Raw genomic sequence first — 21,246 nt, 5'->3', positions numbered from 1 at the left:
AGCGCCCGGCCGTGCCCCCTTCTCCCCGCCCCGGGCAGCGGGCTGGGTGTGGGGCCAGGAGGAGCTCGCCCGCCCCGGCCGGTCCTGTTAGAGCGCCCGGCCGTGCCCCCTTCTCCCTGCCCTGGGCAGCGGGCGGGTGGGGGGCCAGGAGGAGCTCGCCTGCCCCGGCTGGTCCTGTTAGAGCGCCCGGCCGTGCCCCCTTCTCCCCGCCCCGGGCAGCGGGTGGGTGTGGGGCCAGGAGGAGCCCGCCCGCCCTGGCCGGTCCTGTTAGAGCGCCCGGCCGTGCCCCCTTCTCCCCGCCCCGGGCAGCGGGTGGGTGTGGGGCCAGGAGGAGCCCACCCGCCCGCCCCGGCCGGTCCTGTTAGAGCGCCCGGCCGTGCCCCCTTCTCCCCGCCCCGGGCAGCGGGCGGGTGGGGGGCCAGGAGGAGCTCGCCTGCCCCGGCCGGTCCTGTTAGAGCGCCCGGCCGTGCCCCCTTCTCCCCGCCCCGGGCAGCGGGCGGGTGGGGGGCCAGGAGGAGCTCGCCTGCCCCAGCTGGGCAGCCAAGGGAGAGGGGCCGGGCGGCTCCGGGGAGCGTCCTGCCCCGTTAACCAGCGCTGCCTGCTCAGGTTGCTATGGAAACTGCTGAAGACAAAGTTCAAAGGAGACGGGCCCATCCCAGGCGCGTCCTGCCAGGTCTTGTGGGTAATCCCCCTCTCCCCTCCTCCGCTCGCCCCCAGGCCAGCCAGCTCGGCGTCTATAAAGCCTTCGTGGATAACTACAAGGTGGCGCGGGAGACCGCGGAGAAGTGCAGCCAGAGCAACAACCAGTTCCAGAAGATCTCGGAGGTGAGCGGGACGGGGCTCCCCGGCCCCTGGGGGCGTTGCTGGAAGCCTCTGGCGCAGCGCCCGGCCGCGCTTGCTGGGTGGCGGCGTGGCGCAGGGCTCGTGCGGCACCAAACGGATCCCAGGGGCAGGACCCAGCCTGCTCTCCCCACTGTGCCCGCTGGTGTGGGGGGCGGCCCGGGCCTGGGAGTGCGGCTCTGGCTGCTGATCCCGCGGCACTGGTGCTCGGGCTCCGTGGTCCGGTGTGAGCAGGGCAAGGATGGAGCATGTGACCACATGTCCCCATTTTATAGGGTCAGTCCCGAAATTTGGGGCTTTGTCTTGTATAGGCGTCTATTACCCCTCAAGCCCAGCCCGATTTTTCACACTTGCTGTTTGGTCTCCCTACCTGCAGGCTCTGGGCAGAGAGCTCAGTGGGGGTCAGGTTGGAGCCCCTCCCCTGCCCGCTGGCTGGGATGTCGGGGGTTGGGGAGCTCAGTGGCATGAGGCACCCACTGCGGGAGGCTGGGAGGCAACAGCCTGTGGGCACTCGGGCAGCTGTCCCTGGAGAGCAGCTCCAGCCTGTCCCCCAGGTGGGCTCCAGGCCGCACACGGCAACGTCTGGGCCCACTGGGCGTTCTCGGGGCCTAGCAACGGGCCTGAGCCACTCCCAGCCTGGGCTTTGGGGTTGGGGGGGCTTCCTCCTTGTGGAGCCTGCAGCCCCTCGGAGCTCGGAGTGGGGGACGAGCCCTCCCTTGGCTGGGCCCATCCTTGGAGGAGCTGGGCTGGCTCCAGTGTCTGTTCCCAGCGCAGGTGCACTCCGGCTGGGGGTGGAGTGGTGGGAGCCCGCGGGCGACGGCCTTTCCCATTGCCGGGCTTCACTGAGACGTGTCTCAAACCCACTTGGTTCTGGCAGACCTGGCCCCCTGCACCCCAAGCCTGGCTCAGTCGTGTGAGACCTGCCCGCTCCCCGCAGCACTTGCTGGCGGATGTGGTGCCCTCTCCGTGTCGCAGGCTGTCGGTGCCATGTGCGAATGGCAGACCCTGGCGGTGTCCCTACCTGCCGAGACCCGGCTCCCTGTGCTCCCAGAGGCGGGGCAGGGCGCAGGGATGTTCCCTACTGTGTCAAGGCCATAGGGCTCAGGTCTCGGCAGATAGATCCAGGCCCTCCAGCTCCTGGCTAGGAGGTGTGATTCCCCGTGTGGAACTGGATTTGAACCCTGAACTCCTCGTGCACGGGGCAGGACGGGGGTACCGGGCTGCTGCAGTGCATTCTGGGGGAGTCTTTCATCATGTCCTCTGGCACTCGCCGTCTCACCCTGGGGTGCATCGTGCGTGTACTTGGGGTGCAGCGGGACCCCCATGCAGGGTGGGTGCTCCCGCTCTCCCCCCCTCTGCCGAGAACGAGCTCCTCTGCCTTGGCCTTCCCTGGAGCTGCAGGGGCACAGGGGGCCCGGCTGACCTGGGCCAGCGCTGGCTACCACTTGGGGGATCGGGCTCTGTTGTAGCATCCAGCAGCACGGGGCCGGAGCGGGAGCTGCCCTCGGGGCACCTCTGGCCTGCATGTGCCTGAGCCCGAGGTGGTTGGCAGGCAGTTCCGTTGTGCCCCAGAGCAGAGGCAGCTGCACCAGGCACCTACCCAGAACCCCGGCCCTGCAAGTCCCCATCCTCCCAGGCTGCTGCTCCAAGCCTCCTAACGAGCCTCTCTCCCGTGGGTAGGAGCTGAAAGTGAAGGGCCCCAAGGACTCCAAGGAGAACCACACCTCGGTCACCATGGAAGGTACGTGCATGCGTTGTGGGGAGGGGGCTCTCCGCCTTTGTCTGCGGCCCTGAGCGCATGCATTATTGATCTGCTCCCGCGTGAGAGCAGAAAGCCCTTTGTGTGCCCGTGCGCGGCGCCGGTGCTCCCCTCGTTAGGATGCTAGTGTCGTGTGGCAGCCCCCCGCCCCCTCCCCCTGCTTCGCTGAGGGGCTGATGCTGGGCTGAGCTGCCAAGGGAAGGCAGGGAGCTGGTCACAATGGCCGTGCGAAGACGGGGCTGCCATGGAGATCCTCCTCATTGTCCGGCTCTGCTGTAACTGCACCTACGGTGAGTCGGGGCGTGGGGCAGGGCCGCTGGGGGCAACGTGACACCGAGGGGGAATTTGGCCTGGCTTCTGCAGGGTCCCGTCCACCTTGGACAGACAGGCAGCCCGGTCGGGGGTGTTCTCGGCGCGTGTCGCCCCTGGGAGCGGTGCTGCCGGGCCTGGGGGTCTGTGCTAGGGGGTTTCTCCCTCTGGCGCCGCGCTCTGCAGCCTGAAGTTGGTAGTTTCTTTGTTCTGGGCAGTGAAGGGCCGCGTTGATTGTGCTCTGCCGGGGCGTGTGCAGCCTTGTTCCCGGGGAGCGGCAGCAGCCAGGGGAGGGGAGGGTGGGGGTGCATCTGGGGGTGTCGGGGAGAAGCCAGAACCCCTCGGTCAGGCATGTGAAATCATCACCGAGCCCGAGGGGCTGGCGAGGCAGAGGGAAGGAGTTGGGGAGGGTCCCATGGCGCCCTGGCACAGCGGGGTGGGTCTGTGCCAGCCTGGGCAGGTCTCGTTGATTTTTGGGCAGGTCCCATTGTCTTGGCTCGGGCTGTCCCAGGCAGCATGTGCTCATGAAACGCTCGCTGAATGTCTGAGCTAGTGCCGAGCGGGGCTGGCAGTGGGTGCTCAGAGTCCGGGGGGGCGTGGTACGTGTCCCACTCCCCCGGGCGGGGCCTGCTCCTGCCTGCCCTGGTGCTCTTTTCCTTTGGTGGTGGACACAGGACACACCCCTCCCTGATCGCCCCCAATGGAGGGGCTGCCTCACAGTGACAACAGGCGGGTCCATTGTTGCTGCTGAGCTGCGGGAGGCTGGGAGGGGAGCGGCTGGGCCAGCGGGGGCTTCAGTGTGCCGGCCCTGGGCTCGGCATGTTGCGAGTCCAGGAGAGACGAGCCGCTCGCCCCCAGCTCTTGGGGGGCCCCATTTCCCCCAGCCAGTGGGCGCCGTGGGGGGGGCGGGGGAGGCGCCTTGCTGGGTGTGTGCATTACATCCACCCCACCATGCTCGGCCTTCCTGCTGTTGGGGGGTGGGGGCACAGCTGCCTGGAAGGGCCAGCACCTCATCACACCTCCCTCTGCGGAGGTCACGCTGCCCCGGCAAGGAGTCCTTGTCCCAGGGCCAGGAGCAGCCGTCTGCTGGCCCAGACCTGAGCCCCCCAGCCCCGCTGGCTGGTCAGGTGGCCAGGTCCTAGTGCCTCAGGAAAGGGGAGCAGGTTTCCTTCTCCCTGGGCAGCTCCAAGCGTGTTCTCCACGTGCTTTGGGCCGGGGGAAGTGGCTTGAAGGGAAGGGAGGATGCAGTTGCATCTGCTCAGGGTATAAATAGACTGGGGAGTCATGCAAGTCACCTGCCGGGCTGTGCTGGGGAGGGGTTTGTGGGAGGTGCGTGCGCACATCCAGGGCCCTCACACGGTGTGGGGAGGATCAGGCTCTTGGGAGGCTCTCCAGTGAACGCTGAGCCCCACGGGGGTGTGCAGGGGCAGGTCCCCTCCTCCCCCTTAGGGGTTGTGTCCGGCTTGAGCCTCTTTGTAACTCAGGAGCGGCAGCTGCCTGCACCGTCCCATTCTGTCTGGGAACGTGGGAGGTCCCAGTGCTACCAGCCACGGCCTGGCTCATGGGACTGGAGCCTGTGGCCAGTGCACAGAGCTCTCCCTGTTCCCAACAGCGGGAACTCTGCCACGTCGGTCAGTTCCCCCCTGGTTCCGGTGGGTCTCGGGGAGAGGGAACCGGAGTGGCTGGTGGGGGAGCTCCGGGGCCGGTGTGGTAACCGAAAGGACCTGGAACTCCCGGAGGTGGCGTGGATTTGGGGCCAGAGAGTGGCCGGGGCAGCACGTCCCTGGGTGGTTTCTCAGCTCCAAGGAGAACACGGCTGTTGTAAAAAAGGGCCAAGGTTCCCCTGGCTGAGTTTGGCAGCCGGACCCCACGTGCCAGGCTTGCTCCGTGCTTGGGCCGTGGCTGGCAGGGCTCCGTGGGTTCGGGGGAGGCGGGGACAAGATCTGCGTGCGGAGAGCGGAGCGGGCTGAAAAAGGGGAACCCCAATGGCTGTGCCACTGGCCGAGGGGGAGAAGTGAGAACGGGAAACAGGCTGGGCTCTGTCAGTGCCTAGCCCTGGGGGTGGCGTTCCCTGGTAATACCCTCCCAGTCCCTTGCTGCAGCCCCCTGGCGCGGGCTGGAGCGACACAGCAGGGGCTGCGGGGTCAGCACTGAGGTGCGCTGGCAGATCAGCGTGTGGGAAGCTCACGGCCCTGGGCTGAGCTGTGTCTGATTTGAGCTTCCCACAGATCCCAGGCCCTGCACCATGTTCCCAGCTGGTGGCACCGGGAATTCCGGCCTGCCAGGGAATCAAAACTGTGCCGGGCACAGAGCGCCACCCGGCCCCTGGGACCCACGCGGAGACTCACGTGGCCGGGCGGGAACCCGTCTGGGGGTGTGCTGCGGCCAGTGGCTCGCTCTGTGCAGACACGCGTGGCCGTCTGAGCAAGGCACCAGGGTTGGCTGTGACTGGCCGGGCCGGGGGCTTGGCACGGCTTGGAGCTGCTGATGGTTGGAGACCCCGTGTGTGGATGGGGAGGGGGACGCCTCGCTCAGCTGTCCAGCGAGGGGCTGGGGTGGGGCTGAGCCAGGGGCAGCACCTTTCTGACGCTGGCACCTCTCCCTACAGCGCTGCTGTACAAGCCCATCGACCGGGTGACGCGGAGCACCCTGGTACTGCATGTGAGTATGGCTCCGGCTCGCCCCCGCCCACACTCTGCCACTGCCACTTCCTGCCAGCCCCACCCACCGGGGTCCTGGCATGGGGGCCATGCCCTGGCAGCGGCAGGGGAACACACTCCAAGGCTCCCCTTGGAACCGCCCCAGTTCTCAGGTGGGCACCTGTGCCAGGCTGTGCTCGCGTCCTGCTTCCTCCACTGCCCCCATTCCTTCCCTCCGTCCCTGCTGGGGGCACTGTCACGGAGTCCCCGGGCGATGCTCTGGAGCTGCTTGTCACGGAGTCCCCGGGCGATGCTCTGGAGCTGCTCCCCACAAAGCCAGGCAGGACTTTGGGGAGCCTCCTCTCCCTTGGAGCAGACTGTCTGCAGGGCAAGAAGCTCCCACGGCTTCACCTTCCAGGGTCTGACCTTGGAGCATTCAGCATCCTCTGCCCCTCCGTGCGCTTCCCACAGCGAGTCCACCCAGGCGGGGTCCTGGGGAAGCCAGAGGGTCCTGCCCCCCCACTTCACAGTCAGACGTGACTCTCAGCCAGCCAGTAACACTGAGGTTTATTAGTCTAAAACAGAGCTTGTAGGTACAGTAACTCCTCACTTAAAGTCGTCCAGTTAAGGTTATTTCTTTGTTAGGTTGCTGATCAATTAGGGAACATGCTCGTTTAAAGTTGTGCAATGCTCCCTTCTAAGGTTGTTTGGCAGCCCCCGCTTTGTCCACTGCTTGCAGAAAGAGCAGCCTGTTGCAGCTAGCTGGTGGGGGCTTGGAACCGGGGTGGACCGGCAGCCCCCTATCATCTCCCCCATCATCTCCCCACTCCCCTAAGTTCCCTGTGCAGCAGCCGCCCAGCAGGCTAGCAATTGCAGCTGTCTCTCCCCCCACTGCCCTGTGCTGCTCCTGCTCTGTGCCTTGGAGCTGCTCCCCGAGCCTCCTGCTTGCTGGGAAGGGGGGTTAATATCAGGGTGTCTCCCCCTCCCCCCTGCTCCTATACCCTGCTAACCCCTTCTTCTCCATATAGAGCAGGGAGGGGACAGACCGAGAGAGACAGAGAGCTTGGGACAACAGCTGCTGTCTCAACTTCCTGATCCTCCTAAAAAGACAATGCGCTTCAGAGTGGGTCAGCTGACTTAAAGGGGCAGTGTGTGACACACACGCACTCACTCACTCACTGTGTGTGTGTCTGTCTCTGTCTGCCATGCTGTCTCCCCTCCATTCCTGCTGCCTTGTAGAGTGTGAGGCTACATTAACAACAATGTGTTAACCCCTGAGGGCTCAGCCGGGTGCTAGTTCATCATTTAGCACAGGGGTTCTCAAACTGGGGGTCGTGAGCTGTCAGCCTCCACCCCAAACCCTGCTTTGCCTCCAGCATTTATAATGGTGTTAAATATATAAACAAGTATTTTTAATTTATGCGGGGGCGCACTCAGAGGCTTGCTGTGTGAAAGGGGTCACCAGTACAAAAGTCTGAGAACCACTGCTTTAGCAGCAAGGCATTCCCTGGGAAATACCCCCCCTCTTCCACCCGCTAACTTCACCACCTCAACCAAGCTTCACAATCATCTTAGCAGTGAACAGTATTAAATTGTTTGTTTAAAACGTATAGTGTGTGTGTGGTGAAAAATATTTCCCTGGAACCTAATCTTCCCCCCCCTCCATTTACATTAATTCTTATGGGGAAATTGGATTCGCTTAACACCGTTTTGCTTAACGTTGCCTTTTTCAGGAACAGAACTGCAGCGTTAAGTGGGGAGTTACTGTACAGAGAACAGGACCCCTCAGCCGGTCCATTCTGGGGGGCAGTGAGCCAGACCCCCACGTCTGCACTTCACTCCTGGACCCCAGCCAGCTCCAGACTGAAACTCTCCAGCCCCTCCTCCTGGGCTTTGTTCAACCTTTCCTGGGCCAGGAGGTCACCTGATCTCGTTGTTCGCCAACCCCTTTAGCATCCCCTTGCAGGGGGAAGGGCCCCGGCCATTAGTTGCCAGCAGACAGAGTGCCGGCCATGTATGTGCGCTGGCCCTTTGCTCTGCAACAATCTCACCCCTAGAGACTAAAGAAATGTATTGGGGAAACTGAGGCCCCCACACAGTATTCAGAGGAAACATTAAGAACAGCCCCACTTCGTCACAGGCGCTGGCCAAGAATAACCCGCTCCGAGATGGGGGGAGGGGTGGGTGGTCCTTGCACCCTGAGGGGGAGGGATTAACCCCTTGGGACCCTGCTCCAAGCTCCTAATGCAGCCCTGCTGGGTCTGGGCAGTGAGCTCTGGCTCAGAGCAGAGCTCAGCCAGGGGCCCAGTGCGGCGATAGCAGCTAACCCGCCGCGGGGGGCGAGGGGGCTCGCTGGCTCTGCCTTGGCTTGCTCACCAGCGCCTCCTCCGTTCCAGGACCTTCTCAAACACACGCCGGCTGACCACCCCGACTACCCGCTGCTGCAGGATGCCCTCCGCATCTCCCAGAACTTCCTGTCGAGCATCAACGAGGACATCGACCCGCGGAGGACGGCAGTCACCACTCCGAAGGGGGAGGTGAGGCAGGGCCGCCGGGGTGAGCTGCCCCCGCTCCCAGCAAAGCCGCCGGGACAGGGGCCGGCTGGGGGAGATGGGCATGGCCCATGGAGGAGTGGGGAGATGTGCTTCCCCCCAGGTGGAGGGGCAGCTGTGCCATGGTACGCTGGGCTGTGGGCAGGGGCCCAATCCCCGGGCAGGGCTGGCATCTGGCACTCAGCTGGCATCTGGCACTCAGCTGGCATCTCCAGTTACTGGGGGAGGGGAGGCTGGGAGGGTTTTGCTAGGCTCCCATTTCCTCCCCCCTCAGGTGTGGTACAGGAACCCCTCTGGGTCCCATTAAGGTGGTGGCGTGGCTGAGTGAGTGGGGTTTTTTCACCAGCTGATGGTGTGATCCGTGAGCCCCCCCCTCCCCACCTAGCCGTGCCCATTGGGGCCCTCAGTGTCTGGAGTGGGGGAGCCCTCCCCGCTGCAGCAATGGGGCTGGTTCCTGGCTTCAGCCTGCCCTGCTGGGGAAACACTGGGCTCTTAGCTGGCTCTTGGGAAGAGACCCTCCAGCTGCAGCCCGTATCCAGGGTCTGGGGCTGCTCTTCTCTCTGGTCCGAGCCCAGCCAGGGCCCCTCCTTGGGGCTCCCTCCCAGACGCACTAGACGTGAGCAGCCGATGCGGGGCTGCTTCCTCCGGGGAGCTTGGAGGCCTGGCTGCCCCCGCGTGTGGGCTGAGGGCCCCGGCCTCTGCTCACGGCTGGCCCTGCTCTCTCCTAGACGCGGCAGCTGGTGAAGGATGGCTTCCTGGTGGAGCTGTCCGAGGGCTCGCGGAAGCTGCGCCACGTCTTCCTCTTCACCGACGTCCTCCTCTGCGCCAAACTGAAGAAGACGGCCGTGGGGTAAGGCGGGCGGAGACTGCTGAGGAGGGGGCAGCACCCTCCGAGTGCCGGGGTGGCCCATGCTGCAGGGATCAGTGCCACATGCTGGGCTGCCTGGAGCAGGGGCCGCGGGGCTGGGCCGAGGGGCTAGTCTGTGCCTGGACATTGGGCGGGTCCTTCCCCCTGCGGGGAGGGGCATGGAGGTGGGCGATCTGTCTGTCTGGCACTGGGTAGACCTGCCCGCAAGGGGCAGAGCCGTGCGATCTGCAGGGAGCGGCTGGGTGGCCTGGTGGCTCCGTGCACAGCACGGTGCGCTGGGCTCGTGGGCTCAACCCGGGCATGTCGCCACAGGAAGCACCAGCAGTATGACTGCAAGTGGTACGTGCCGCTGGCCGACCTGGTGTTCCCGGCCCCCGAGGAGTCGGAGCCCTGCCCGCAGGTGCACACCATCCCGGACCACGAGCTGGAGGACATGAAGATGAAGATCTCAACCATCAAGAGCGAGGTGCAGAAGGAGGTGAGCGGGGGGGTTCGGCTCGCTGATGTGCGGTGCTGGGGGGCTATGCCCATGCCCAGGGAGGGAGCTCTTGTACCTACCTCTGCTTGGGGGCGGGGGGGAGCTCCCCCCTGCTGAAGAGTCCTGACCAGTTCCCTAAGCTGAGAGCTAGAACCCCGTGCCTGGGGCAGCCTGCTGTGCCCCATTGGCACCTCCCTGTCTCCTCCCTTGGCTGGCACTGGGGGAGGCAGAGGGACTCCTGTGTGGATTGTGGGTCCCGCTCACTGCCTGGGGCGGCTCCGGCTGGCTCCCACCTTCTCGCTTTCCCCTCGCAGAAAGCCGGCAAGGGGCAGAGCCGAGCCATCGAGCGCCTCAAGAAGAAGATGTTTGAAAATGAGTTCTGGCTGCTCCTGAACTCCCCCACCATCCCCTTCCGCATCCACAACCGCAATGGGAAGGTAGGGGCCTGCCGGCCGCCGGCTCCCCAAGAGCCGCTGATGGGGCTTGGGGAGGGTGGAGAGCCGGCCTGGCCAGGACTGCGCTCCCTCAGCCGGCCCCTATGGCCGGTTCCTCTGCCCTCCCTCGGTGGGAGTGGGAGTGGGGTGTCCGTGCGGGGCCAGGGCTCTGCCCTTGGGCGCTGACCACGCCGGGCAGCATCTCTTGCGCTCCCCTGCGGCTGGCCGAGCTGCTCTGCAGGCTGGGATCTCTCCCTGCCCTGGCTGGTCTGGGGATACCTGGTACCTCCTGCGGCACCGGGGGCCTCGGCTTGCTCAGTCGGTCCCTGACGCCGTCCTGTCCCTTTCAGAGCTACCTGTTCCTGCTCTCCTCGGACTACGAGCGGTCGGAGTGGAGGGAGGCCATCCAGAAGCTGCAGAAGAAGGGTGAGGCCCTGTGCTGCTGGAGGCCCTGCGGGAGGAGCCTGTCTCTGTTCTCCCTGGGGGCGTCCGTGGGGCTCATGCTCGCTGCCGCGGAGCCATTCCTGCCAGGGGTCCAGGCATGCTGCCTCCCTGTCGCAGCCTGGGGCCCCACCGGGCCCATGGCCTTCCCAGGCCGCCCCTCGGGAGGTCCCGTGGCGCGTGCAGCCAGCTGCAGCGCATGGGAACCCCTGGCCGCAGCCGCTCACCACCCTCCCTGTGCTCCCACAGACCTCCAGGCCTTTGTGCTGAGCTCGGTGGAGCTGCAGGTGCTCACGGGGTCCTGCTTCAAGCTGCGCACCGTCCACAACATCCCCGTCACCAGCAACAAGGACGGTGAGTGTCTCCCGCCAGGCTCCGCTCGGGGCCGCATGCTGCAGGGCCGGCTCTGCTCCCTGGCTCCCCCGCGGAGTGTGCCAGAGCACCTGCCGTAAATCCCCTATGGGAGGGCACATGGGGCCAGCTCCCGCCAGCCCTGGTGGTGCCCGTGCTCCCGCTCTCTGCCTGGGCTCCTGCCTGCTGGCGTCGGCTCCGCTCCGAGCCAAGATCTGCCAGGTAGGGGGAGAAGTGCCCCTCTCTGTAAGAGCCCAGCCGTGCACTGGGGGTTCTGTGGCGGGTCCTGCTGGGCCTCGGGGTAACAGTCCCTGCCTCCTGGGCGGCTCGGGGTCTGTAAAGCACCCAGGGGTCTGATGCCAGGGCTGTTAGCGCCTGCTGGGTGTGTCTGAGGCTCAGATGGGTGTGGAGTGTCTGTGCCAGTAGGTGGCGCTGTGAGAGCAGACCAGCTGGCCCGGCTTGGGACAGGCTTGCTGGGCAAACGGGGCTGTGCTGCTCAGAGCGCCATGGCACCATGTGCCCGTCCGGCAGGGAGGGGTGCTAACCTGGGGGGGCTCAGGCAGCCGGGCTGGCACAGTGACCCCCTCCCTTGCACACCGGCTCGGAGATCCCTGACGGGAGTGTGCGCCCCCAGGAATGATGTTGGCCATTCTGTGGGAGCCCATCGCTGCACCCCGCCTGGAACCCCCTCACATGGCCACAGGGGTCGCTGCTGTGCATGTGAGACTCTGGTCTCCTGCCCCCCACGAGAGCACGGGGCGAAGCTGGTCTCTGGTGTCCGTGGCAGAGAGCCGGCCACAGGGCGGCTGTCCTGTCTGGAGGTCTCTCGCTGGGTAGGTTTGACTGGTGGTGCTGGGAAGCCAGTTCCAGAGGTGCCCAGTGACTGACCCCTGGGCATCCCACCTGGGACTGGTGTGGTGGGATGCTGCTTGCTGCAGGGATGGGAGTAGCTTGCATTGCATTACGCTGGCAGCGAACGTGCCCTGGACGCACCCCTCACTCCTGACCTGCAACCCCCTGCTGGGCCGTGGGGCTAGAGAGGTGAGTGAAGGCTGAGATGCTGTCCTGGCTCTGCGACTGCAGGGGTGAAAGGCTGGGGCCGGGGCTCCCTGCACCCCAGGGCTGGGCCCAGACCACGGGCCAGCCAGGGCTGTGACCCCTAACGTACCCTTGTGCTTCTCTCTGCCGCAGATGACGAATCCCCGGGACTCTATGGCTTCCTGCATGTGATCGTCCACTCTGCCAAGGGATTCAAACAGTCTGCCAGTGAGTGCCAGCTCTGTGCTGCTGGGGCTTGGCTGTGAGCGGGACGTAGCCCCGGCCCTGGGATCCTGCTGTGCCCACCCAGGGGTGGAGAGGGGAGAGACCCCTCCTGCTAGAGGTGGGGGGTGAGTTGCCTGCCATCCGTGAGTTCATGAGGGCATCTGTCCTGACGGATGGGCACCCCCAGGCTATCGGGCCCTGGCTGGGGAAGGACTGCGGGGCTGGGGACTCCACCCAGAGCCCGTGTGAACTGGACATGAATCCCTAGAGCCCCCTGACTCGTCTCCTCTCCCCAGACCTCTACTGCACGCTGGAAGTGGACTCCTTTGGGTACTTTGTCAGCAAAGCAAAGACCAGGGTTTTCCGGGACACGACAGAGCCCCAGTGGAACGAGGTGAGTTCGCTGCGAGGGGACTGAGGGGATCGTGCTAGGGCCAGGGAACAGACAGCACCTCCCACCCCTGTTCCAGCCCTAGGCTGCCTCCCCCTGCTCCGCTGGTGCCCCTCAATCCAGACCCGTAGCCCTGCCCCTGCTAGTCGAGTCCCGGGCTTCCCTCTCCTCCCCCAGGCCGTTCCTGCTATTCCAGCTCGGGGTCCCCGACGCGCGGCCCCTGGTCTCTCCTGAAGCCAGGGCCCGGCCGGTGCTGCATGAGGGCGAAGCGCTGTGCGCTCAGGCTCGTGGGTGCAGAGCCCTGGCGCTAGTGCCCCCCCCTGCTGGGCACGGCTCAGGGCTGCTCTCTGCCCTGGCGTGGGCTCAGCCGCCGTCCCTCTGGCTCCCCAGGAGTTCGAGATCGAGCTGGAGGGCTCGCAGTCGCTCCGCATCCTGTGCTACGAGAAGTGCTACGACAAGACCAAGCTCAACAAGGACAACAACGAGATTGTGGATAAGATCATGGGCAAGGGGCAGGTGCAGGTAAGGCTGCGGGGGGGCTGGAGAGTCTGTGTCGGGCTGGCCTGCCCGTGCCAGAGCAGCTCTCAGGGCCGCAATGAGCCTGATGCTTTTCTCTGAGCGGCAGCCGCGTGAGCCTCGGGCCCCCCCTTGCCTGTCTGGGAATGGCCCAGCCAAGGGCCCGTGCCGCTGCCGGCTCAGCGCTGCCAGGCCTCCCCCGCGGGTGCTGTGTTGCTGGCAGAGCCGCTCCCTTCCCTTCCCTTCCCACCAGATGGGGAACATCCGGCGGGTGGGTTTGTTTTTCTGTCTGGCGCACCGCGGTCCTGTCGGATTCCGGCTCCGAAGCCATCTGCGCTCGCGGGCTGCCTGGCCGGCCACACTGGGACGGTGGATGCCTGGGGTCAGGCTGAGATGGACGGTGTTCTGGGTGCCCTCTCCTTGGAGAGCCTGAGCCCTACGGGGCGAAGTGGGACCGGGCTGGCGCAGAGATCTGGCCAGGCCAGGTGGCTGTGGCGGGTCGGGCTCTCCTTGTACTGACGGTTGGGCAGGCTCTGTGGCAGCCTTGGCCCAGACCTGATCTTGGCAAGCAAGCGTGCCGGGCTCTGAGGGCGGAAGGGGCCGGGAGTAGAGGAGGCCAGGCCGGTGTGGAAGCTGGGTGAGGTGACTGGAGGGTGCTGTGAGACTCCCCGGGCTCAAATTGTTTCCTTCCTGTCTGGCCCGGCTGTAACGATGCTCCTGGCAGGAGCCGGCTGTGCCGCCCGTGGATGCAGAGGACTGCAGGGCTGGCAGCTCCCCAGGTGAGAGGGGACGCTCCCCATGGCGTCTGTTTGCTTCAGGGAGTGTGTCCTCTGCCCCGTCACCTCTGTGCTGGTCTCCCCGGGCCCGGGAGGGATGCCAGCTCGGTGCACAGAGCTGAGAGCGCCAGGGCGCTGGAGGCGGGTGGCTGGTGAGGGTCTCCAGGAGCGCCCTCTCCCACCCCCCTGCAGCGCGGCCCTGCTCCTTGCTGCTGGCAGGTGAAGGGTCCCGATCCAGCGGCGATGCCAAGGCCCACCTATTGGCCAGGCCCTTGTCCGCAGACCTCGCTGGGGTTGGGGGGAGACTTGCTGCCTTTCCGCTGGGACCATGGCTGAGCCCACGCAGGTGGTCGTGGTCCCAGCCAGGGCACCCGCTGTGTGATCCGTGCAGAGCTCAGCCCTTCCCGGCTCCCAGCCCAGTGCCTTCAGTCTCCAGTGCTGCTGTTATAGCAACCGGGGTTGCCAGGGCAACTGCCTCCTCTTGGTTGGGTAAGGAGGGTGGGGGCTTTGCTGCATCCCCAGGACGTGCCCCTGGCTCAGCACAGGGGGGTGTCAGGAGGTGCAGGAAAGGGGAGTGGCCAGTGTGCCCCCAGTGTGTTCTGGGGTGCAGCTGAGGGTGTAGGCCGGGTCCTGGTTACCATGGAGACTGTCTCCCTGTGTGATGCTGAGTACTGGGCCCCGTCTGATGCCAAGGGGCCGGGGATGCGTTCAGTGAGGGGACCTTGGCTGTGGGATCGGTGACCCCGCTGGCTGGCTGGAGCCGCGCCCTGGTTTCCTTCGGGTCGGGCCACAGCGCCCCTCCGCTCTTGTAAGCGCTGGGAGGTGGCAAGGGGTCTGGGTCGTAGGTCAGAGCAGTGGCCGAGCCCATGGCTGGGGCCGTAGTACCAGTGTGGAAAGCTCTATCAGACCGACCCCATCCTGCCCCCAGGTTAATCCCCCCAGCGCCGCTGCCCTGGTACTTGGGCACAGCCCGTGTAGAAGCAGTGGCACCAGTGAAGTTGCTGGAGGATGGCACTCCCCTCGCCGGGTAACGGCTCTGCTTGGGGGCGGTCGTGGGTTTTGTGTTAAGGACTCGTATTAATCTGGGCTGGGCTGGGTTAGGGGCTTGTGCCGAGCTGCTGGATGGTCCAACACGGCTGCCTCAGCTGGGGTGGTGCCCACGGGCCGGCCCCCTGAGGGGTCAGCGGCTCACGGGCCATGCAGGCGTTCGTAGAATCCTGTCGGGTGTCGGCAGCAACAGGGTGTTAGTGAATCTGTACCCAGCTGTCAGGCTGCACCAGGCCTGTGATCCTCACTCCTCCCATGGGGTGGGGCTGAGTGTTAGAGCCGCCTGCACAATTGCTCTGGAGCCCAGGAGCTGGCAGGGAGGGGAGGTAACTTCCAGTCCCATCCCTGCCCCCAACGCCCAGGTTAAAACCAACCCCCAGATCCAGGACTCCGCAAGCCAAGGGAGGGGCTGAGCGGCCCTGTGCCCAGCCCCGAGTGTGGGCGGGTTCGCTCAGGCAGCCTGTGCCCTTAGCAGGGACCCTACAAACCTGCTGCAGTAAATCAGCCTTGGGATGGGGACGGGGGGCGCATGGCACAAGCAGCTCCTCTCGGTGTGGCGTTGGCACAGGGTGGGGCGAGGCGCTGCAGCCAGTGCCAGGCTCGGCTCAGTGGGAGCCAGCCAGCTGCCCCGGGGGCGTGCCGCTGTGCAAGTGGCAGGAGGCCGGCTCCCAGTTCCTGGGCAGAGCCCGAAACGCGACTCCAGTGCAGTAGCTTACCCCGATCCTGCTCTCTCCAGCCTGTGGATCACCGCAGCATTGGGATTCCCCGGCGCTTTCCTAGGGCTGGTCGCTGTGCCCCTGGGGATGGGCTGCTGAGCGTTCACGCTGGACCCGCTGTCCCCGAGCTGGGGCTGCCAGCTGCAGAGCAGTGTCTCCCCAGGGGGGGCAGGGCCGGCACCCTGTGCTGCGGGGCCTCGGCTCGGCCCTGGAGGGGCAGAAGAGGAGTTGGGTGCTGCTGAGCCTGGTGCTTGCAGCGGGTGTGTGGTCGTGGCCTGAGACCCATCACACTCACTTCACGTGCCGCCAGAGGGGCTGGGGCTGGGGCTGGGGCTGGCTGCCCCGAGCCAGCCGCTCAGGACCGGGTAGGGCATTAATTCAAAAGCCTGGGGTTGGCTCCCAGCACTGCCCTGCCCCCAGCCCATGGCGCAGACTGCCTGGGGGCTGCCTGGCCCGCCTGCCAGCTCATCCCCGCTGCTGTGCAGGGCCTGTGGGCTCGGCCCCACTCTGCCTGCTCCCTGGGAAGGGGGCTGTACTGGCCAGCCCCTGGGGGGCTGGGGGAGGGAACGGGGGAGCGGAGCCAAAACCCGGCTCCGCGGGAGGGCGGGATGGGGCGAGGGGCTGAGTTCAAAGCCCTGCTCCATTGTGCAGTGTTAGACTCCAGCTTTGACTGGAGCAGCGGCAGGTGAGGGGCTGTGGGCGTCGCCCTGGGAATGTGCGGGGGGTGGGTCCCGGTGCCTGGAGATCAGCAGGGCCGGGCAATCGGAAATAGCCTTGTGTCAATAAGCATGAGTCACACGGCCCCGAGCCTGGAGTCAGGGGCACATGGGAGCCCGTGCGGGGATGGCGCGTTAGCAGCCCAGCCCGCTCTGGAGGCAGAGCGCTGCCGTGTGAACCTTGGGGGCGGAGGCTGGAGGAGGCCTCTGGGCCCAGAGAGTTGAGAGACGGCCCCAGGAGCCGAGCAGCCCCTGAGGGAAGGCGGGTGGCCTGTCGGAAGCTGGAACAGCATCTGTGATGGTGGGAGCGAGGCTCTAACTTTCAACCCACATGCTCCAGGGCGTAGGCTGGCCTCCAGCTGGGCTCAGGAAGGAATTGCTCTCCCAGGACTGGCTGTGTGCTCTGTGTGCAGTGGGGGGCGGGGGAGGGCAGTCCCGATCCAACATGGGCCTCCAGGCTCGACGCTCGCCCCATTCAGCCCAGGGGGGCTGCCCGGTGCTTTCCAATGTGCCCTCAGCCATCTGCGTGCTGCAGGGGCCCTCCGGGCAGCTCCCCGGTTTGCCAGGCAGGTGAAGGCCCCGCCCCTGACCCTGGGGCAGGCTGGCTCTCTGGAGACCCTGGAGAGGGAGGGCTTACTCCCCACGGGCTCCCTGGGGCTCCCATAATGGCTATTAATGGAGGCCCGACAGTAGCCTCTGCTTCCCGGCCCAGAACGCTGCCTGCCGGCCCCACCCTCCTGGCTTCCTCCGAGAGCCCGGCCTGCAGCCCCAGTGCCAGGCAGCTCGCGTGTAGCAGGAGGCCCTGGGCTGGTCCTTCGGCAGATCCGGTGGGGGTGAGCGCGGCTTGCTGCCCGGGGAGACTGGGGCAGGCTTTGCATACGGCATGTCCCCCTCTCACCGGCTGCTGCGAACAACCTCGCTGTGTGCCAGGCTTGTGGGGGGAACTCCTGAGCATGAGGGACCCTTGGGAGAGGGCTGAGGAGGAGCCCGGAGCGGAGCCGTGTGGGCTCAGAAAGGTGCCCGGCTCCCCCAGCGCCTGTGGCCTGGCCAGCCGGGTTGCAGAGCATTGTGCTGCTCTCTGGAGGTGATTGGCGGGGCCCTGTGAGAATGCGGGGGTGGGAGAGCGGTTCGGCCTCGCTGTGTCCCCTGGGACCTTGGCTCTTGCGTCAGTCAGATGGCAGCTCATGCCCTGAGATCAGCATGGAAGGGGGCTGGTGCCAGTGTGGGGAGTGGCTCTGGGTGGCTGCGCTGACGGCGCCCATGCTGGCCGGCTGATCGGTGCCAGAGCCCTGGGAAAGCAGGGACGGTGCTAGCCGAGCCTGGGAGCTCCGGTGTACCTGGCTGGCAGGCGGTCAGCTGTGGCAGGCCAAGGGCTGCCCCTTCATCCTGGGGGCTTTGAGCCACCCCCACAGACAGCTTCTCGGGCCTGCGGCATCTCTGTGACACCCCAGCCTGGGACTTGCATACACCGTTCCCAATGCACCTGGCTCGCCCCAGTCCTGAACGTCCCCTGCTCTTTTCCCGGCTGGCCCCGGTCACCGCGCAGGCCTCTCCTCTGCTTGTGTGTCTGCCCCGGCCAGGCCGGAGGCTCCATGCTGGGTGTGACCCAGCAGAGCCTGGTTCTCTCTGCCTCCTCTCCCCAGGTGTTTATGGTTTAGCCGACCTGGCCTCTGCAGACGAACTCTGAGACGGGAAGTCTGCAATGGGAAGCAGATGTCGGCTCTGGGGACTGCGCCCTCCCCTCCCGCTGCCCCTGCTTCTGCAGTTGGGTTCATAAATCAGGCCAGGAAATCGTTCAATATGCAAATACAGCATTCGGGCCTCCTGTCCCTGGGGATGCGCCAGGCGCTGCAGGCAGAATCCATCAGGAATTGATTTCTTCTGGCTGAGACAAACCAACTCCCCCCCCCCCCCAAGTAAAAATCAAGGGGGGGGCAGGCTGGTAAACCCCTCCCCCACGTGTCTCGAATGGCCAGACTGGGTCAGAGCAAGGATCCAAAGAACCGTGTCCCAGGGTCGGGTGCATCAGGGGGAATGAACAGAACAGGGCAACTGTGGAGTGATCCGGCCCCGTCGCCCCGTCCCAGGTCCTGACGGTCGGAGGCTAGGGACGCCCAGACTGAGTGTGGGGTTGAGCCCTGCCCAGCTGGCTAATGGCCGTTGAGGGACCATCCTCCATGAACCTGGCTCGTTCTTTCTGGAACCCAGCTGTGCATTTGGCCTTCACAGCATCCCCTGGCAAGGAGTTCCACCGTTAACTGCCTTCTCCGGAGAGGCACGTCCTTCGGTTTGTGTTAAACCTGCAGCCTGGGACGTGAAGGGGGAACTAACACGGTCTCCCCGCACCAGCCGTGGTTTTCTAGCCCTCGCTCACAGCTCCACGCTGGGTGTAGAATATCTGCCCTAACCTCCGGCCCGTCGTGTTACGCTGTCCTCGTGTGGACGTTGTTCCCTACCCCGGCACGTTTCTGCTGCTTTCCTCTGTGGTTTGGCCAGTTCTATGACACTGAGCTGCACGCGGGATTCCAGGTGTGGGCGTCCTGCGGATTTATAGGGTGGCATCCTGACACTTCCTGCAGTCTGTTCGCTCCCAGGCCCCGGGTTCACCCTGCTGGGGGTAAGAGCTGGCGGGGAGACAGGCTGGAGCTGAGCAGTTCCTCTCCGTGGACCAGCCGGGGGCTGAGCTGTGCCGTGCTGGGCTGGCTCAGGGAGTCGCAGCCAGCACAGGACCCTCGGAGGGGGCATTGCCCTGCCCGCTGCTGTTTCTGGGCACTCTCAAGCCGGGCGAGCAGAGTTCTGTCCAGCCAGAGTGGTGCTTCCCCTGCATCCCTGGCCGGCTGGCTCCGTGTGCAGTGTCTGCCAGCCCGGGATTCGGGGTGCACTGGGACAGCCCCCCACGGGGTTCAGAGCACTGCAGGCTCTTGCACCTGCCCAGTCGGCCTCCCTGGAGAGGGCCAGGCGGTGGGGGAGGGAGCTCAGTTTTAGGAATATTTTGGGTTTGAAAAAGCTTCTTGCCCCCATGCAGCTCTGCCAGTGCCCCTCAGTCCTGACCCACAGCCCCTGCTAGCCCAGCCCTGGGCTCCCCCCCCCCCCAGCTCTGCCAGTGCCCCTCAGTCCCGACCCGCAGCCCCCTGCTAGCCCAGCCCTGGGCTCCCCCCCCCCCCCCCCCGCAGCTCTGCCGGTGCCCCTCAGTCCTGACCCACAGCCCCTGCTAGCCCAGCCCTGGGCTCCCCCCCCCCCCAGCTCTGCCAGTGCCCCTCAGTCCCGACCCGCAGCCCCCTGCTAGCCCAGCCCAGGGCTCCCCCCTCCCACAGCTCTGCCGGTGCCCCCCAGTCCCACCCTGCAACCCCCCCCCAGCCCAGCCCTGGGCTCCCCCCTCACACAGCTCTGCCGGTGCCTCCCAATCCCAACCCGCAGCCACCTGCTAGCCCAGCCCAGGGCTCCCCCCTCCCACAGCTCTGCTGGTGCCCCCCAGTCCCACCCTGCAACCCCCCCCCAGCCCAGCCCTGGGCTCCCCCCTCACATAGCCCTGCCGGTGCCCCCCAATCCCACCCTGCAACCCCCCCCCAGCCCAGCCCAGGGCTCCCCCCTCCCACAGCTCTGCTGGTGCCCCCCAGTCCCACCCTGCAGCCACCTGCTAGCCCAGCCCAGGGCTCCCCCCTCCCACAGCTCTGCCGGTGCCCCCCAATCCCAACCCGCAGCCGCCTGCTAGCCCAGCCCTGCCCCCCCCCCGCTCTGCTGGTGCCCCCCAATCCCAACCCTCAGCCCCTGCTAGCGCAGTCCTGGGCTCCGCCCCCCCCAGCTCTGCTGGTGCCCCTCAGTCCCGACCCGCAGCCACCTGCTAGCCCATCTCTGCCCCCCCAGCTCTGCTGGTGCCCCCCAATCCCAACCCTCAGCCCCTGCTAGCCCAGTCCTGGGCTCCCCCCCCCCAGCTCTGCCGGTGCCCCTCAGTCCTGACCCGCAGCCCCTGCTAGCCCATCTCTGGCCCCCAAGCTCTGCTGGTGCCCCTCAGTCCCGACCCGCAGCCCCTGCTAGCCCATCTCTGCTGATGCTAGCCCCTTTCTGTGTCAGTCCCCCCCTGTATTGAGCACAGGCTGGCAGCTTGGGCAGGTGCATTGCATATTGTGGGTGGGTGCTGGGCAAACGCGGAGCTCTGCACTCCCTGCCCTACACAGCCTCCCTGTATTCTGGCTCCGTGGGGCGGGTGAGGACGTGGGCAGGTGTCGGGCGCTGCGAGGCTGAGCGGACGGGGTGTGCAAGTGACTGCCCAGTGCAGACGGACCCAGGGGGATGGGCAAGGCGCCGTGCGGAGGGCGGGGCTGGGGGTGCAGCACGTCCCTGACTGGCGTTCCCTGCCCCAGTGATGCGGCGGCAGGAGTAACTGCCTGAGCCAGAGTCGCTCCCCCCTCTGCTGCCTGAGCTTGGGGAGGGGGAAGCTGCCCCAGCGGCGGAGCCCCCAGGCTGAGCTGGGGGGGGCACTTCCTTTGACAGGGGATTGTGTGTTGCCCTGGTCACAAGCGCCTTGTGCAGCAGGCGTGAAGCCACTTCCCTTTGCGTCCCCCTGGGGCCAGGACGCTGCCTGCCCCCGCCCTGCCACGGTCCCCAGCATGTGGGCAGGGGGCCCCCGGACCCTGCCCTGGGAGCTCCGGCCTGGCCCCATGAGGCCCAGGCCGCCCCACGCTCCCCCTGCAAGAGCGGAACCCCGGGGCCAGGCCCCTCAGCTGCTGGCCCCAGCTCCATGCCCGACCCGCCCGACCCCATGCCAGCAGCTGGCCCGAGCCCAGGGAGGTCGGAGTCGGGGCCGCAGAGCAGTTTCTCGGGGCCTTCCAGAGTAAGCAGGGCGGGGGGCGGGCAGCCTGCACGTGGGCCCCCAGCCGCGTGCTGGGCTCCTGCGCGGCCTTGGAGGCGGAAGCGAGCTGGGGGGTCTCGGGCTCTGTGGGTGTGCCAGGCACACGGCTGTGCGGGCAGCAGGGCAGGCGCTGTTACTCGGTACCCATTTGCCATGGGGGCTGAGTTTCTAGCCACCCCATGCTCTGCTGTCGGGGGCGCTGCTCCCTACGCGGGGGGCTGTTAGCGGGAGGAGGCACATGGGCTCCGGCAGAGATGAGGTGGCCTGGCCCCGGCTCCGGTGCTCCTGGTGTGCTCGGAGG

General features: G+C 66.3%; 1 protein-coding gene across 3 annotated transcripts in view; it reads left to right on the top strand.

Moving 5' to 3' along the window:
* Positions 1-21,246, top strand: part of ABR (ABR activator of RhoGEF and GTPase) — a 100,297-nt gene that overhangs the window by 55,237 nt on the left and 23,814 nt on the right. For all 3 annotated transcript variants that reach the window (XM_044993272.1, XM_044993273.1, XM_044993274.1), the window contains 12 exons: positions 718-825; positions 2,521-2,581; positions 5,517-5,569; positions 7,944-8,084; positions 8,828-8,949; positions 9,280-9,445; positions 9,760-9,882; positions 10,230-10,305; positions 10,570-10,674; positions 11,863-11,937; positions 12,231-12,328; positions 12,716-12,847. In XM_044993272.1, the coding sequence (XP_044849207.1) occupies positions 718-825; positions 2,521-2,581; positions 5,517-5,569; positions 7,944-8,084; positions 8,828-8,949; positions 9,280-9,445; positions 9,760-9,882; positions 10,230-10,305; positions 10,570-10,674; positions 11,863-11,937; positions 12,231-12,328; positions 12,716-12,847 (1,260 nt within the window). The remainder of the gene's footprint in view (positions 1-717; positions 826-2,520; positions 2,582-5,516; positions 5,570-7,943; positions 8,085-8,827; positions 8,950-9,279; positions 9,446-9,759; positions 9,883-10,229; positions 10,306-10,569; positions 10,675-11,862; positions 11,938-12,230; positions 12,329-12,715; positions 12,848-21,246) is intronic.

The sequence above is a fragment of the Mauremys mutica genome, chromosome 19 (genome assembly GCF_020497125.1).
Source record: "Mauremys mutica isolate MM-2020 ecotype Southern chromosome 19, ASM2049712v1, whole genome shotgun sequence".
NCBI classification, from domain to species: domain Eukaryota; kingdom Metazoa; phylum Chordata; order Testudines; family Geoemydidae; genus Mauremys; species Mauremys mutica.
This window is presented reverse-complemented; position numbering and strand designations above follow the sequence as displayed.